The sequence below is a fragment of the Limulus polyphemus genome, unplaced genomic scaffold (genome assembly GCF_000517525.1).
Source record: "Limulus polyphemus unplaced genomic scaffold, Limulus_polyphemus-2.1.2 Scaffold2098, whole genome shotgun sequence".
NCBI classification, from domain to species: Eukaryota; Metazoa; Arthropoda; class Merostomata; order Xiphosura; family Limulidae; genus Limulus; species Limulus polyphemus.
The window spans coordinates 175,067-191,762 of NW_013667708.1; the positions used below are offsets into that span (position 1 = coordinate 175,067).

The window sequence follows — 16,696 nt, forward strand, 5'->3', positions numbered from 1 at the left end:
GAATTTGAATACTAAACCTATCTTATTTATCAAAAAGAAATTACCACATCGTAACACTATCCCAGGACAATTTTATCAAGATACACATGTTTAGAAAAGATATCATAGTACAGACCAAACTGTGTATGTCTTTGTTTGTTTGTTTGCAGTTAAGTAGAAAGCTACAAAATGGACTATCTGTACTGTGTCCATCATGGGTATCAAATCTTGGTTTTTAGCATTATAAGTCTGCAGACTTACTACTGTGCCATTGGGAGGGCACTGTTTATGTCAGCCATAATTTATGTGACAACGCTTATTGATTAAACTTTCAAAACATAATTTCAAAAAGAAGCAATTAACACTGTCTTTCTAATAATAGCACAAAGTAATTATTTACATAACATTACTTTAACAATCATATTACTGCATCATATTATCTTAAAAACCACCTAAATAATACTATGGATGTTATACCTATCAGAGCTTTGTTGAGCTCTTCAGACATGCTAATTATTTTTCTAGACTATTACCAATAATAGCTAATTATTAAAGTTAATGCAAATAAAAATAACAAAGTTATTAGAACTTTTGCTAGCACCAAATTAGGGGTTAATTTTTTCTCTGTTTTTAAAAATAAGCTGAAAACAAATAGTGACCCCCTTCAAAACCAGGTTTATAGATGTCATAAGATATCTTAGATTAAGGGTTAACTGGTAAAATCTAACTTGTCAGCAAGAAAAAAATCTAGCAATGTTTTGACAAATTATCTTTTAAATTTGGCAAAGTTTATATATACATATATATAACTAATTCATATTCACAACTTAGAAGCAATTTCAGTCGACATTCAAGGGAAGAATATACAAATTGTAGCTACATCGTAGTTATTCAAATGGGTAGTACTATGCACTTGTCATTTACAGATCTCAAAATACAAACTACAGTATAAAAACACGTACAATTTAGGAAATATGGACAATAAGTACAGCTTGAAATTACTTAAAATATTATATTAAAGCAGCAGTAATTGTACAGAATCAAAGTTAAAGTAACAAATTTATTAAACATTTTCTGTGAAACTTACAACAAACGAGAGGTCTGGAACAACAACATCACAGTTGGGAGTGATGATAGGTACATTTTCCAGTTTAAGGGTACCATCGTCTATCTCAATAACTATTCCTATAGAAACAAAACAAATATGTACATAACACAGTAACCGAATTATAAATGTACACTCAGAGCTCTAAATATTAACAAAGAACTTCATAAGATACCTACGTTAAATCTAATATGCAGAAAGTATAAAACAAAATATAAATAAAATAGCAATAAAGCAACCAAAAGCACAACATTTGTAGAGTGTGAGAAATCTGTTACTTAAAATTCACAGCAGAGAAAAAGACTAGAAATGTGAAACGATTCAGGCTCAGTTTCATTAGAATATAAGTGTTTCATAACTGAAATTATATTTTCATAATTAACTTACTGGGTAACAACTTACTTGTAAAAGAAAAATATTTTCAAACCAAGAAAACATTATTTTCATAAAATAAACATCTTAACCTGTCCTCATATTATAATTTTTCCATACGAGGTATCTGTGTGCAGTGAGCATATTTTCATATACTAACAAATTTAAACTCTGGAATGTATATTCTGTAGGCATATGTAGACTGTAAAGTATTTTTGATGTTAAATCTTTATTTATGTGAATAAAACACAAACTGACATCTTTGTCAGAATGATTTTGTTCTTATCCAAAATTATTGAGGATGAATGTACAAAATTACTGAAACCAAACAAAACTTGTGTGGCAATTTTCTTCATTTGATGAGTACTATCACACATACACATGCAAAGGTATGTACACAAATCTAATTACTCATGCTATGTGTCTCACATATGAAAGGCTATATTCAGACATGTGTTACCTACAAAAATGGATCAAGCAGAATAGTAATAGATCTTTAATTCGTTGTGATCATTCATGAAGCAAACAGAAAAGATGGCAGTCAAAGGCAATAAAATCAAATTGAAGACATTTCAATGTTATGAAAAATCAGAAATTATTGGATACAAAACTGTAGAAGGAGATGGGAGAATATAAGTGACAATCCTCACAGTTCTGACAAGGATCTTGTAGAGATCAAAGAAAAATCAAAATAAAATAAAAAACCTTTTAAACATAGTAGTGCTGTGTAACTTCTTTTTTATAGTTTTGGTTACTCTGCTAATATGCAAATATTCATAATGTTAAAGAGCTAACATTTTATTGCTGTTTCCCTTTCATAATGCACCACCTTAAGAAACAGTACAATTTTTTTTATGCAAATTCATTTGCACACATGAATCACCATACACATTTCTCACAAAAAAAACTTTTTTTTCAAGAAAAAAATAATACAGAGATCTTAACCTGTCCTCAAATTATAATTTTTCCATCTGAGGTATCCTTGTAACCCTCCCTCTGATCCCTTTCTAACAATTCAATATCCTTTTTAAGGTAAGAAGCCCAAAACTAAACACAGTACTCTAACTGTGGCCAAACCAATGACCTATACTGTTACATTATAACCTCTTTAAGCTTATTTAATATTTCTGTAAATACAACCTAAAATCCTACTTTTCCTGCCACTAGCAACAACACACAGTTTGGATGACTTAAGAGATTGATCAACCAGAATACCAAGATCATCATCTCTCATAACCTTGATAAGGTTATTACCATCGAAATTATACTTATAATTCAAATTGTGATCTCACATAAGCATTACCTTGTATTTATTATAACTAAAAGCCATCTGCCACTTATTCCCCCAACTCAGCAAATAATCCAAATCCTTTCACAAACAGCAACATTCAAAACTTTAATATCATCAGTATATATAAATAATTTATTGATCATTCCTTCATCAGTTACTTACATACATCAAAAAGAGCAAAGGTCCCAACAATGAGCCCTGTAGTGCCCCACTCGTGACATTAATCCAATTTGACTGAACTCCATTTATAAGAATCTTCTGTTTTATTCCATCTAGCCAGTTTTCTATCCAATGAGCCAACCTATACCCACAACTACATAAATATATATTTTTAAAAGCCTTTTATGTGGCACCTTGTCAAATGTATTCTGAAAATCCAGATACATCAAATCTACACCCATACTCTCATCTTTGTAAGAAATATCCTTTTCAAAGAATGTCAAAAGATGATTAAGGCAAGATCTTCTCCCAGTGAATTCATGTTGACTATCCAACAAAGTTTTAAACTTTGTTAAATGACTTTGCAAAGCCTATTTCATAAGATTTTCAAAAACATTTCCCACCACCAATGAAAAGAGGAGTAACCTTAGCCAACTTCTAATCCTCTATCACCTGTCCACTATTCAAGGACTTCCAAAAAATAATAGCAAGTGGCTCACATATCCAATTCTTAACATCCTTCAAAACCTCAAGTCAATATTACCTAGCCCACAAGCTTTATCATTCTTTATACATACCATTTATTTTTAACAAGATCAAAATTAATGTCATCATCTTGTTCAACCATGTATAAAATGCCGAGTCCGTATACTCATTTTCACTCATTAAGTATTTATACTATAAATTTGGCAGACTTTTTTGAAACATTACAAGTCTTTTGTACACAAAAATATCAGGTTTCTAGTGAAGTATTTTTACCAAAGATTTGTTTGTGAATATATCGAGTATGTTTTATTACTTGTCTGAGTGCAAAGTGATTTTCATGTTATGACTAAAAATACTATTCTTCATCCCAAACATCTCAAATTTCATTTGTGTAATCTCTAAAACCTCTTAAATGCATTTCAAATGCTTGTTTTAAGTAAAACTTTATATTTTGTCTGTTATTTTCTCTACCCTAACTCTATATAAGGTTGGTCAATTTGACTGACCTCATAACCAACAAAAACAATTCAAATACCTCTAAATTACCCTTATTTACTTTCTAGAATGACTTTAAATTGTAACATGAAATTACTTTTGTTTATCCTAAGTAGCTTTAAATTCTAAAGTTTAAATTATTCTTATTTATTTTCTAGAATGACTTTAAATTGTAACATGAAGCTACATTTGTTTATCCTAAATAGCTTTAAATTTGTAACAGTATAAAACTATTTATACTAAAATTTTATTGTTTTATGCTCTTTGAACTGTGTAACTACTATTTGCATCATCATAAGTTGTAAATCACTTGGGAACATGCGGCTCATGTTACATTGTCGAATTACATTACACACGAGTTACTCTGAGCTGCTCTTATGTGTGCCTTGTGAAAATTTATTATATTATTATCTATTTTATCTAATCTAACCTTAAATAATCTAAAAAGATTCCTATTCTTACATTTTAGTTACTTTTATTATAATAAATAAAGAATACACATGAAAAACAAGATATAAATTACTTAGCTGGACCTTCTTTTTTTCTTGCTGTTGACTGTCTATGACACTTTACCCTACTTTTTTCATACTAATAGTAGTACTGCACTAAATTCTTATTTAATTAAACAATGCACCAAAGAAAATGTCCCATAACTACCACAATTTTTCTGGCTTTCTAACTATGCAATAAGAGCCATTATAATTTCATCCAAGCTAGTTAATATGTTTCTCGTGGGAACAAAGCTTGTACTAAAAAAATAAATTAAACGTAAGAGGCTTTCTAACTATGCAATAAGAGCCATTATAATTTCATCCAAGCTAGTTAATATGTTTCTCGTGGGAACAAAGCTTGTACTAAAAAAATAAATTAAACGTAAGAGAGAGAACTATTAACAACTCCTAAAAGAGAAGATGTGACAATAGGGGTCTGATTTTCTATTTGATGGCTCTTTAACCAAATGAGATTGAAGATTATAAAAATTGCGCTTTGTCTGAGCGATGACGATTTTATAGTGAGTAATGTACATTAAATTTTATACTTATTGGAAGGGTGGTAAATAAATTACAGAAGAGGGGATGCCTAGAAAAAAAAAGTCACATTTCTCACACTAGAGGAAATTCAGGATTTTTTTTAATATTGCCTTATAAAATTAAGAACTTAAAACTTTTATACTATTAAGATATGGATTATTAGCTACAATTTTATGCTTTACTAATTGGTATAACATAAACACAGTAATTTAATTAAATTTTGAATGTAAGTCACTAAAAACCTCCTGATATGTGCAGTAAAGGATGCCCATGAAGAGAGGGTTAAATATTCATTTGTGAAAATTTAAGAAAAAAGTATATTCTAATAACCCAGCCATCCCATAATCATTAGGTATTAGCTTTCTTGTTTCATTTCTCAAAGGCCCTACTCCCATCCCAACATTTTGCTTACCCTTAATGTATTTAAAGAAATCCTTACTGCTAATTTTTACATTCTAGTCAACCTTTTTCACAGAGTTTTTGATTTCCAAATTTCTTGTTTGCTCTCTTGCTCTTCTATAATCCCAGAAGTTTTCCATCATTACAGTCAATTTAAACTTCTTAAATTTATAATACTTTACTTAATTTTATCCTTTTTTGTATCCTTTGCGAGCCAACCTGATTTTACTTGCAGCCACGCCTTTTTTTCTATAAGGAACATGCCTATCTTGAAAATGTAAGATTTATTTAAAAACATTTTACACATTTGATCAGTATCTCCAATTAATTCAAGTGCCACATTCACAGCAGATAATTCTTGCTTCATCCTTTCAAAATTTTTTCTGAAATTTGGAACCAAAACCTCATTACTTCTTATCTCCATTTGAAGCAAAACATCAAATCTAATTAAGCAATGATCACTTGTACCCAGATGTTCACCAATCTCTACCCTATCAACCATTATTATATTAGAATTTAACAATAACCAAGTAGATCCCTCAACAAATTGGTGAAGAAACCCATCCTGATCAGTTTCTAAAAAACCTGTCTCCTTCACAATTTGACTAACTTTTCCCAGTCTACATGTCTGAAATTAAAATCTCTCATAATTATAATCTCATTAAAAGTTCAATTCTTTATCTCACTCCAGAGTTTCTCATTAATATCATCAGTTTCATCTGGTGGTCTGTAACAGATTCCAACTAAAAGCCTTCTCTCCTTATAACCAATAAAAAAAAACTCAAAAATATTCAATCCCACTGCTGTTAGCTTTGATATCCTCAACTTGAACAGAATGTAACTCGCATTTTACACATAAAGCCACTCTTCCCCTCTATTTTATATATCTACCTGTATGTGTATTACATGAAATTTCCTCAATCTTCATTAGAAGATTGAGGAAACTTCACCATCACCAGTATTTGAAACTATATTTCATGCACATGTAAAGACATACCAATAATTACAAAATTTAATTACACTCTTTTGTATAATCTGTACAAAGTTATAATTTTGTGTACTGATAAAAAAGGTATCTTTTATATATATATGGAGATAATAGATTAATTTCATGGGAAACAAACCCTTAGCTTCTGGCATTCCATCCTTAAAAGTCAGTCCTTTTATCTTCAAAGATTTTTTCATATCTCTCTTGTTTAATGTGGCTAGAGTTCTTTGGTATTTGCCTTTACTAACTTCCTCAAATACTGTGAACATTTTGGACACACGAGATGTATATCCTGCCAACTCAGTGATCTAGAAGAAAAAATAATTCATTAAGAAAAATAGAGCATTAATACACAAGAGCGTGTAACTCTTTAAACTATAAGTTCTTTAAGTTCTAAACTGATTATTTGGTTGGTTTTTTCTCAGATATTTACACAAAGCTACTCAAGAGCTATCTGTGCTAACCATCCCTAATTTTGAAATGATAAACTAGAGGGAAGACAGCTAAAACACCCACTACCAACTTTTGGCTACTCTCTTTGTACAACTGAATAGTAAGATCTGACCATCACACTTATAATGCATGCAAGGCCCCAAAGTGCAGAGAAATATTTTATTTTGCAGTAATGGAACACAAACATTGTAAATGCAGATCCAAGTGTTTGAGTACTCAATAATTTCTCAACTGATATTCTTCTATACATTTCAGTACACTACAACAGAAACTTATCTCAAAATATTTAAAGCACTTATGTAAAAATCGTACAAGATACAATATTCTTAACCTCAGTGTTGTCACCTACATGAACCTTCTTAGTATTTGATAAAGATAAACTATACAGCAGTAAACACACAAATACCTCTTTATAGGAGGACATGAGCCTCTCTACAGCATCTGCTCCAGCAATCAAGATATTCTTTGCTGTTGTCATGTACTGTGTCCTTGTACTGACTCCATCATCTCCTTTGTATCCATCACCTATCAACATAAAAATTACTTTTTTCTATATCTTACTATTTGCCCATATTCAACCCACAGAATTAAGATTTTTAAATAAGAATGTAATTGCTTTCTTAAATATATATTGCAGAAGAGTTTGGCTGCAATTCAAGTGTCTAGGTATAAAATACGTATAAATATATTGTATAATAAAGTTGATCTTCAGTCATTAATACATAGTCAGTTTACAGAAATTAGCATTAATAATTATACATATGACAGAATTTATCACGACTGCAATGTAAAGTAGTCTAGCAATTTAACACATTAATCTTAATTGAACAGTTGAACAAATTACTACAAATTTTTTTTAAATATAAATGAAAGAAACATTTTAGAGACTTGATTAAAAGATGTATAGAATGCCTTAAATTGTGTGTACGAATACTAATTAACTAAATTCATTGGAAAATAACAGTTACTAATTTTGTTTCTTGAATTCTGAGAAAAGCTACTCAAGGGCTAACTGCACTAGATGTGCCTAATTTTGAAGTGATATACTAGAAGTAAGGCAGCTACCCTTTAACAACAAATAGTGGGATTGACTCACATTACACATTATAATGTACCCATGGTTGAAAAGGCAAGCATGTTCAGCAATTGTTTTCACCCTATGACTTGCAGATTGCAAGTCAAGTGCCCTAACCAGAAGGCCACTAACATACTAAGAAACAGTAAGTTAGCTACAATGTAACATTACAATAACAAGTAATGAGTCAAGTGTTTCATTTAAAATACCACGGTAATGAAAAGCATCAAAATGCAAGAATCTGATATCTGTGATGTATTTCTACTACCTTCAATTTTCTTCTCTGAAATGTACAGGAAATGTGATGAATATAATGCAGTATAAGGAGACTTGAACACCACTAACATTATGTCATGCAAAGAACCAGAGGCTATTACTATCTCATAGAGCAATCATTTATCTCTCTATTTATTATGATTTTGGTTACACGACAATGTGCAACCTAGGTAGAGTAGTGCATCCCTACTTTCAAACTACTGACCACAGGGAGGCACTGGTCAGCAGCAACTTATTGCTATATTTCATTATTTGATTTATTTATTTACTAATTCATTTATTTTTGATTTATTTAATTTGTTACTAACATCATGCATCTTTGTTTTTTTCACACTATGTTTCCAATGTAAGTAAGATTTGTAAGTAAGATTGCAGTCTGAATATAAAGAAACGAAGATCAAGACTTCTAACTACATCTCAAAATTAAAGCAGCAGAGCAAACAAGCATAAGCCCAGCCAAGCATCAACAACCTGAGATATATATAGCTGCATAAGCTAGGCAAATTAGATTTTATTCTAGCCTACTCATTTACTATGTAACATATCAGCTTAACACTTCAGCAACAGGGCAAACAAATGCAAGTCTAGTTTAGTCTTAATAGGTACTTAATATAAAATTTCACAAAGTAAAGTGATCCAAATTAACTACTGTATTCTCAAAATAACTAAAAATTAATTGAAATACTGATAAGAAACTTGGAAGAATATTACACAGGCTATTACTACATCTTCATTTTCAAGCACCCTCTCTTACAATACCTCAACTTATAATTCTAATTAACTTTTTGATTTTTAAGAATGGTAATGTGCCCATGCACAAAATATGTATGTATAGTATACTTACTCCTTTCATCTTTTTCAATACATATTCTGAACAAAAAAGGATTACTGCTTGCAAAGTAGTAAAATACTCATATCCTAGGCAATATTTAATGGCAAAATACTATGTATGCGTGATACTTCATCACAATAAAAACACATATATTAATATTAAATGTCATACTCCACAAGAATAAGCATTCTACAGCCTGTCTTGTTGTCTCATGAGTGATTGATATAAGTTGCATTTTAACTACACCTATGTATGTCGTAACCCAGAATATTTGATGAGCTATGGTGTTAAACTAAATGCAGCAGCAGTATATAACAAGCAAGGTATATTATTTATTAAGTAAGGTATAATTGAAATGCTATCGTAATTCTTTCTAAGAAGTTAATAGACAAAAATTGTAATTCAACTTACATTCACTCTTATTGTGATATAATACCACCATTAATGTAAATCTCAAAGTATTTTTTGTTTTTTGTTCAAAAAGTGGTTAATCTAAAACCGAAGTTAAATCTTAAAACTCAAACAATTGTTATACATATGTATCCTGTACATTAAATGCTGATAACACTTTGAAGTATTTCTGCTAAGTTTGTAAAAAAATATTTAGTTTGTGGATTTTTCTTATGTTAAATCATTAAACTTTTTAATTATTAGAGAAGAAATAAAATCACTTGTGATATTTCCCTCGATAATTATAAATAAAAGAGCATGTTTCAACAGACAGATCCTAGTTGTATGAAAATACTTATTAATCAGAATGTTCTACAAATGCACTTGTAGCAGAAAGCTGAACTAACTCACAAGTACCATCGATAAGTAGGAAACGATTCACAAAACCACAGACAAAATTCTATATACGCCTACACAAAAAATTGTATAGTAATCATTTGCTCTCATTTTTAGAAGATAAAGTTTTTAGATTAAAACACTTAGCATAAAACACACAGCTATATACACACATGCAATCAGTTTCAAAAGCTTACTTGAATAATAAACATGTACAACCTGCTATAAGGTGGATTAGCCACTTCAAAATCTAAAATGATAATCTGTAATATACATGTGTGTGGGTGAAAAAACTAACTCAAGGATTACTATATATTTCAAAATTATTATAGAAGTTTACTTTTTAACAGCACTCTATGGCTAAATCTCTCGCAGAGCGGTAAAACCGTGTGTATACAGCTCACATGTACAGCACGTTTAAACATGTACGTGACTATCTTTTTCTGTCTAACTGCAGTTTTGACAAATTTAACATACAGTACAATAACTCAAGGACACATATTATAAATTTTTTCAACATTATTACACAATTCACTTCTTAACAACATGCTGTAGCTGCTTCACTTAAAAAGCAGTAAAACCAAGTGTCAAGTTTACATGAACAGAGTACTGAACATGCACATGACCACATCTTTCTATTTCTCGACACAGGTTTTTTCTAATTACTAATTCTGATAAGTTTCACATACTTGTCTCGATGGTGTTGTTAGAATCTTGCAGTGGTTAAGAAATGTAGTTGATTTTTGTATTACTGACATATTGTGTACAGTATGTAATTTCACATTAATCTGATTTTCCATCAAACCATGAATATAAAAATGTGGTCATTAAAGTCCCTTATTAGCATTATAGTTTTCTTAGTAATAGCTTTTATAAACAACTATAGTTTAGTCCAATTTATACAAGACACATTTGGAAAGTTAGCACCTACCTCCTCTCACAAAAGGCTTTCTTTATTAGTACTGCCCTCTATCGGCCCATAATTTTTGATTGGCACTAGCCTTGTAACCTCCCCAATTCTTTCTGCATATCTACATGCAAATGATCATGCAGCAACCCTCAATCAATAGGAGTGCAACACTACCCCTATCTCATAACTAGCACCCTCTCTAATAATGCACGTGTTAATCACTTTGAGATCGGCTATGACAAAGTCAACCAATACACCAGAAGTGGGGAGGAGGGGGGTGGGATATTTGAGTGGAGGTAAGTATCTATTTCAGTTTAGAAAAATGTTAACTTCCGATACAATATCTTACCTCTCCCCACAAAAATCGCACATTGAACTGGTGGAGGGCCTGTGAGAAAATTATCCTCTTTCAGAAAGTGCTCAAAGAAAGACTATGTGTGGAAAATGAATTAGAAACATCACACCAGTGGGAGACCACACCACTTGTGAGCCAGGTATATCCTTCACCCTTGAGTAAAGTGTCACTAAAATGAAAGGGTAGAAACACAGATGGACCCCAAAATGGTTTCTTCTTTAGTGGTATCTGGCAGCATCTGGAATTGTACATCAGTTCTATGGTAGGAAGAGAGTTTTTTCCTTTCATCTTAAAAAGGGGTACTGGGAGAGAAGACTCTCTTCCGTATCAAGAACCCGTATCTGCATGTGTACATCTCCAACACAACCAGCACTGAATCCACTGGTAACTGACATCCAGTGGATGGTAGGAAGGAAGGAGAGCTCAGGAGGCATTCATCTCAGGTCCAAAACTTGGCAACATTGCAAATATCTCATATAGTCTGCAGTAGGAGCAGGAGACCCAGCCTTACAAATGTGGGGATTCACGTGTTCTGTCCAGCTTCAACTAGTAACCCAAGAACTAATATTAGTTTAAAAATAACAGTTTCAAAAACTACTTAAAAATCATATTATGCTGAAATACCAGACACATGCACCAAAACAAAACAGAGAATATACGGAACTGAATGAAATGTTAATCTTTATCTATTTACTCATTTAACAACAACTTGGTCCACACACGAAATTTTATATGAAAAAGAAACTTCTGACCAAACATTTGTTTAATCATGCTGGGTGCCAATATAATGAAACAAAAATAGTAAGAAATCTGCCATGCTGAGGCTTGACCCAGAAACTTCAGTTCATGTTGATGTTCTACTCTACTATTTAAACTACCAAGAATCAAGTTCAAAATAAATAATTCCCTCATTCTGATCATCACATTATTAGATATACATATCTCTTTTTCTCACATAAGCTTACCTACTTAACAACACCTCTAAATATGACCATATATTACTAAGAAATCTGTTATACTCCAACATACATACTTATAAAAATTTTAGAAATCATTTTACAACAATAGCAATGAAACAGCTACAATGGAAATGTGTAAATGAACCATAATAATGATTAACACACAAGAATAAGAAAATTCAAATTAACAAAAGGTAATTTGACACACGAAAGTAACCTTTTAATCAACATCAAAACCATTTAAATATCAAATCTAAATTACATTTAGTCTTTCACATTCACACATCTATCCAGGAAAGTTTAAAACAATTCATTCTAATGTCACAAAGAGTAGTAGCAAGTCATGTTTATCCACTTCACAGACTGAGCTGAACAGACTGCAAGCAAACATTAATGTCAAAATCCATAAATCCAGATAATGTTTTCAATAAAAACAATTTGCAGGCCAGAAGATTAGAGAAACAAGTTTAAGATATAAAAAAGTCAGACACAACTTTTGTTAAGGTAGTGTTACTTTTCTAATAGTGTGGTCAGCCTATGGACTAGCTTACCTTCATTTGTGGTACTGTAAAAGTTACAACATTAGGAGATTAGTTGAGTGTCTCAGAAGTTCAGAGTTGAATGCACAAGATAAAGAGTTTCTGTGGATTGGGTTAAGATAATACGAAAAAGTGAGACAGTCTAAGTGGGCTAAATGGCTCCTTGTTATCCCTTAGAAATGAAACTGACATAGGAAGTTATACCTGAATACTACTTTAAAAAAGGCCTATTAACACTGTTAACAGAGCAACATTAATTGAAATGAAATTAGCAGAAGGACAGGACTGCACACTATTTTTTTAGATAAAATGTGAAAGCTACTGAATTCATAACAAGCTAATAATAATAATTTAAAGGGTTCTGTAATTTTGTTTCTAAATTACAAATTGCAATGTGACTGGAAGCACATGTATTTAGGTGTAAATTTGATTAAAACACTCTATCACCAATATCATGCACCCCGTGTATATATAATAACTCCAATTAAAATTAATAACTTTAATGAGTATATATATATATATTAATTGAGACAAGAACAGACATAAGCAGCATTTCCTGAGGGTGTTATTTCATTGTTTCCAAGATACTCATGTAAACTATATTTCAATCACTTGTACAGACTAACCTGACTTTGACAAATGCATGATGAATTATACCAGTGGTTTAGAATGTAATAGAAATTTTGGTGTGTTATAATATATATATATATATATATACCTATTTATATACAAGTGTACATGCATTTTATATTAATAGGCTATAATAAAATTTGAAAAAACATACCAATCCTTCTTTCTTTTCTATTAGAATATTAAAATACTCTTTGAATTAATAATTTGTATTTAAAAATTCCTGAAAAAGCTACAAGTAGGTACACGTACTTGTACTTTTTAAGACTACATTTGCACACACAATGTACTAAACTAGAGGCCAGAGTAGCATGAATGCTCAGCATACAAAAAAAATACAATTTATAGAACACAATTGGCATTACTTTAATTATTGTACTTTCAATAAAAAATAGTTTATGAGTCTATTTTTAGCACTTTACTCAACAGTAAGAAAAATAATACATATTGTATCAAACTTTCTATGGTTAGACAAGTTACCATTTTCTTGCTGCTGATTTCCAGTTAAAACTGGTAAAGAAATGATGATCATTCCCACAGCACTCCAACAGTATTTCATAAGGAACTGTTCCAGCATGACATAACAAAGTCGTTTGTTGAAGATCAGATTCATCTGTCTGGCAAGAGATCTGTAGCTTCGCTGGAGTATATTTAGTTCAACCTTTTCAAGAATTACATATTTGTCATCAATTTTATGATTAAAAGTATTACATACAAAAAACTAATGTTTGAAGTTCTAGAAATACTCCATAGATTTTAGTAATAAATGAGGTACAAAACAGTTAAGAATAGTATATAAAAAAATAGTTAAAATATGTCAGTGTTTTACCATCAGCACAAGACAATTACATTACAGCACATTTGTTGATAATTTATGTTATAGAAATAGAAATCAGAATAAGTGGTTGGCAAAAATAAACAGATCATAAAGATCTTCATTTGGTATATTACTTCAAGTGTGTTTCACTAATGATACATTCAAGAGCTAATTTTATAACTTTATGAATAGGTACTTGCACATGTAATACACTTTAATATATCCAACTTACTCATGACAAAGACTGAAATCATTGCCTTAAACTCAGCTTTACAACCACCACAAGTCAGATTATACTACTGTATGTGAATGACACATTAAAAGATAATAACAATGCAATGGAAGTCAATGAATTTTTTAACCATATTAACTGCATCCATCTCTTGAAAAAATTTACCAAAGAATCTAGATGTAATCAACAACTTTTCTCTCTTGGTGTTCATCCCACCAACACTAATTTAATTATCCTTTGGAATTAACTCGTACCATGATTCCACCTTAGAGCTAGCCTTTATAAAAATGCATACATCAAATGCAAACCTTGTTACAAATGCATAAGGCCTGTGAAAAGTGCTTATATCTATTTCATGCCATAATTGTTTTTTCTCATCATCAACTGACAGAACAGTAATTTTACACATTAAGCAAACAACCTGATGAAAACCACATTAATTTTATCCTGTAGTTTTAGTACCATTTTTACAAAACACAAAGCTTTAAGTTTCATCAGCAGGTTGACAGCAGAAAACAAGAGGCCAAACTTAGACACTAAATCTTTAATTTTTTTATGTATATTCTTTATTTATTGTTTTAAAAGTAACAAAAATATAAAAATCAGAAACTTAAGAGATTAAATAAAAAAAAAAACAAAATGAAAAAGCTAAATAACAAAATATAAATTTCTCAGCAAAGTCTGCATGCGAGCTTCTCATGAAATATGTAGTTCATTTATGTAACTTGAGATATGAGGTCACTGCACAATTTTATTTTATGAAGAATTTGTATTATAAGATATAAATAAAATAGTTGTGAAAAGGACAGATAACTGAATATTTTAGAATAAATCATTGTAATTTTCTGTTACAATCTGCAGTCATTCTAGACAGAAAAAAAAAAAGAGTACTTTACATATATTTTGTATTTTTTTGTTGTGGGTTTTATTTGTCTATTTATTATTTAGCACAAAGTTACATAATGGACTATCTGTACTGTATCCACCACTTGTATCAAAACACAGTTTTTAGTGTTATAAGCCTTTAGAATTCCTACTGAGCCACTAAAAGGCTTTTGTGGTGGTTACATTAGGTTGTTCAAATGGACAAGTCTGAAAAGTATTAGGGCTAAGAAAGTAATAGATAAAATATAAAGTCTTAATGAAAAAACCTTTTGATATTCATTTAGGGAGTTCTAAAGATTGTGAAAATAAAATTTAAAAACTATATGATGAAAAAAGTATTTTAATTTTTTTTTATAAATTGGTTTGGCAGAGTATTCATGATGAAATTTAGTTGAATGGACAGCAACTGCCTGTTGTAGAAACACAAGTGTAGAGGACAACGTTTCAAGTCTTCTGCCTTTTGTCTGAAGACAAAAATCAGAATTTTGAAACGTTGTCCTCTACATTTATGTTTCTACAAGAGGCAGTTGCTGTCCATTCAACTAAATTTAATTATTTTTAATTTTAGTATCACCGTGCACTCAGACTAGTCAGAGTCTGACTCCAAAAATTCAGAGACATATCTTCAGTAAAGGTACTTAATTAAGGAATCTGATTTTTTGTGTAAAAGTTGTGTAAAAGTTGCCAAATGTTGTGAAGATACATTTACTATATTAAAAGTTACAGTATGTATACTTTCATAGTTACCTGGTGGTTGTGATATTCATCAAAATCAATGAGCCCATATGGAGATAGTTTAGAAAGGTATAGCAATATTATACAACTTTGACCCAAAACTGAGTGGCAGCTAAAGTATGAGCTTATTAAAAACATGGGTGTTAACAACTTGTTTTCAATTAATCTTGATAGACATCTGATGTAGATTAAATTATTACACAATTTTAAAATCTTAAAATAACATGTAAAATTCAATGAACCTTCTAGATATACTTTAAAACCAAGTAAAAAAACTTTCATCTTAACATTCTTATAAATATTCACATGTTAACCAAAATGACACAATATATAGATTAAACTGTCAATACTGTCCAATGGATATACTGATTAAAATGTAGAGGTTTCATTAAAATAACAACTTTGCCCTCCTTTATATGTTTTTAATCATCACAATGTTACATGAAATAATAACAAATAATGCTCAGATGAACCAATAAAAATAAAATAGAAGAATATAAATAATTATACTTTACTGATCAAACAACTTAAATTTTCTATGAATAAATATCCTGGTATCACACTCTATGCCACCTATTTTAATTCTCCCTTTCTCTGTACATGTACACACACCTTTGTTAATGTCATTGTCTGGTTCTGATGATGCCATATTAATGCAGATGAAATAACAAAATTTTTAACTACATAATGGGCTATATGTGCTTTGCCCACTGTTGCATATTGAGAATTTGAAACAATCCAAAGCCGCATTAAATAATTTAACTTTTAATAGTTGAACTGCACCCTGGATTTAGTGTTTAGAAATATGCCGATATTTTATTTATGTTATTTGCCAACAAGATTGTTTCACACCGTTTTTGTTTTTGACACAAATATGTTTTAATATATACATATATATATATATATA

At 30.5% G+C, this 16,696-nt stretch overlaps 1 protein-coding gene across 1 annotated transcript in view; it reads right to left on the bottom strand.

Annotated features, from left to right (window-relative positions):
* The window catches only part of LOC106465934 (ATP-binding cassette sub-family D member 2-like), a 47,803-nt gene that overhangs the window by 16,397 nt on the left and 14,710 nt on the right, over positions 1-16,696 (bottom strand). The window contains exons 2-5 of the mRNA XM_013926176.2: positions 13,601-13,781; positions 7,165-7,283; positions 6,442-6,613; positions 1,067-1,164 (exon numbers count right to left, since the gene is read on the bottom strand). Coding sequence (XP_013781630.1) covers positions 1,067-1,164; positions 6,442-6,613; positions 7,165-7,283; positions 13,601-13,781 — 570 coding nt within the window. The remainder of the gene's footprint in view (positions 1-1,066; positions 1,165-6,441; positions 6,614-7,164; positions 7,284-13,600; positions 13,782-16,696) is intronic.